The sequence below is a fragment of the Echinops telfairi genome, unplaced genomic scaffold, assembly GCF_000313985.2.
Source record: "Echinops telfairi isolate 266 unplaced genomic scaffold, ASM31398v2 ScPeMD7_655;HRSCAF=1070, whole genome shotgun sequence".
Taxonomy (NCBI): Eukaryota; Metazoa; Chordata; class Mammalia; order Afrosoricida; family Tenrecidae; genus Echinops; species Echinops telfairi.
Genome location: NW_022104553.1, coordinates 9,637,202 through 9,639,394, shown reverse-complemented (window position 1 = coordinate 9,639,394; position 2,193 = coordinate 9,637,202). Strand labels below are relative to the sequence as shown.

Sequence of the window (2,193 nt, the reverse complement as noted above, 5' to 3'; positions counted from 1 at the left end):
CCCCCCCCCAGGCGGCTCTGCCACGCCCGGTCTGAGCCCATCCCCCTCCACTGTGCCCTCTCACTCCGATGCTCCCCACAAATGTGAGCCCCCAGAGTTGCGGGTCCAGGGGGAGGGTGGCAGCCGCAATCCGGGCCCACGCCCCCAGGCCCTCCACTGAAAAGGATGGGTTCTGTTCCAGGAAAGAGGGAGGAGAGGGGAGCAGCCCCGGGCACACGGAAGAAGCAGGTTGCCACAGGCCCGGGAGTGAGGGTGGGGAAGGGGACATCGCCGCTCACCTGTCCAGCCGGCTCCCCTAGACTTCTCCTGGCATACCACAACTGTTGCTCCTCTCTGGCACCCTCTGGCTCTCCTGCCCTCTACACCCCTACCTGGGATTGCCCCCAAAGGCTACTTTCTGCTAGCCCTTTATCCTATTCCGCAGGACACTCCCCGGGACTCCTGGTCTGGCAAGCCTGGACTCACTGCCCCAGACTCAGCGGTGCCCCGGACCAGCCTCCCTCACACGCAGTCAGCTCATCCCGGGCCGAGGACGGTCTGCTCCCGGGCAACGATAAGGACCCGAAAGGCATCGTACAGGTGGGCAGTGGGGAAGAGGAGAGGGCCACAGGGGAAAGCAGCCGCTCCCAACGAAAGAAGACTTAGAGAAGGTGGACACAAGGAGGCCGAGTAAACAAATCAAGGGAGAGAAAGAAAGAAGTGTGGGGTGGAGGGCGGGCAGAGATGAGGGAAATCAAGAGCTTGCGGTGGGAGGTGTTCTGCCCTCACTCATATCCACTGTGGGCCCCCTTCCCTCTCCACAAGCACCCCCCTCCCACCTGCCTAGCACCTAGGCAATGTCCCCACGCCAGGAAAGGGTCTCTCACTCCACGGTACGGTAAGTATAAACTCACAGCCTATGTGGAGCCCCAGACTAGTCTCAAACACCAAGTTCCAAACCAGGAAGAGGCTGGCCCACAGGAGAAGCCAAGACACACATGGGCGCGAACAACCACCTCCGGTCAATAGGCAAGTCCAAGGACTGCTGAGGGACTGGCTAAAGATGACCCCGAGATCGCTCCGAGAAATCTCTCTGCCAGTCATTCCCTCCCACCAAAGCCCCGGGTGGCTCCTGAGCCCTTACCCCTCCGCCGACAGCCGTAGGGGAATCTGGGCCCCCGAGAGGCTGGACTGGGGGTGGAGCCACTCCGGGGGTGGGCCCAAAGCTTCCCCAGTATCCTCACCTGGGCGGACACTCGTCCCGCCTTCCTGGGCGGTGCTGGGTGTGAGCCTCGGGCTGCCAGCCAGACCCTGAGGCTAGCCGACGCCTTCCGAGTGGTGCTGAAGTCCCTCACACCCCAGTGGGACATTCCATAGAGCAGGCCCGCGACAGCCCCGTCCAGGTGGCTTGGCGGCGCTAGCCAGTGGGGTTTACTCGGGAGAGCGGCGCTAGCCAGTGGGGTTTACTCGGGAGACCAGAAGAAGCCACCACGTCTCCAACTCTTGCCCCCTCTGCTGCTGCCTCCCTTGGGAGAAATTCCTGGGTGGTGGTGCCCACCTCACCCCAGCCCCGGGTGGGAGGAGTAGGAGGTATGCTGGGCTGGGGCCCAGTGGAGTCAAGTGACAGCGGAAAGGAGGCTGGAGCCGGCTGGAATGCGGGACTCGGAGCCGAGATTCCCAGGAGCCTGGGAAGAAAATCCCAGCCACGCAGGGGCCCCGGCGCAGCGTCCAAGACCGAACGCGCCCACCCGCCCATCCGTGCCTGCCCCCTCCCAGCTCGTCTCGCATCCCTTACGTCATTCCCGAACCCCTAAAGGATCCTCTGCCCTCCCCCCCGCCCAGGGCTCCCTGCCCTTTCACGCCAAGGCCCCCTCTGGCTGCCCAGGAGAGGTGGGGACAAGGCTGAGAAAGTGGGCGGAGAGGCACGTGGGAGAGAAGCGCTTCTGGCCCGCAGACCGCTCAGCCACTGCGGGGGACCCAGGCGCCCCGGCGTGAGGGAGGGTCGACCAGATGACCCTCCCCCGCACACCCTCCGCACTAGCTGGAGCCCCTTCCCTGAGGCTCAGCTGCCTGGGGGGTAAGCAGTGGCCAGAGGCTGGAAAGACTGAGAAACCGGTTGGTGGGCTGGCGGTCCGACTAAGCTCCAGTCACACTGACAGCATTGAGCACAAAAGGGAAACTGAGATCCGGAAGGTGGAGTTGGGCGGGGGGGGG

General features: G+C 64.2%; 2 protein-coding genes across 9 annotated transcripts in view; one reads left to right on the top strand and one right to left on the bottom strand.

Moving 5' to 3' along the window:
• Window positions 1-2,193, top strand: part of LOC123521918 — a 13,236-nt gene that overhangs the window by 2,988 nt on the left and 8,055 nt on the right. Inside the window, exon 3 of the mRNA XM_045292259.1 lies at window positions 425-579. Within this exon, the coding sequence (XP_045148194.1) occupies window positions 425-579 (155 nt within the window). The remainder of the gene's footprint in view (window positions 1-424; window positions 580-2,193) is intronic.
• The window catches only part of DDR1 (discoidin domain receptor tyrosine kinase 1), a 24,574-nt gene that overhangs the window by 17,636 nt on the left and 4,745 nt on the right, over window positions 1-2,193 (bottom strand). The window contains exon 1 of one of the 8 annotated variants that reach the window (XM_045292427.1): window positions 1,224-1,589. The exons of 5 other annotated variants lie outside the window; for them this stretch is intronic. The gene's annotated coding sequence lies outside the window, so the exon portion shown is untranslated. Of the gene's footprint in view, window positions 1-278; window positions 465-893; window positions 1,020-1,223; window positions 1,590-2,193 lie in introns of those variants that run through there. 2 more of the 8 variants (XM_045292431.1, XM_045292429.1) reach the window with 2 other exon arrangements.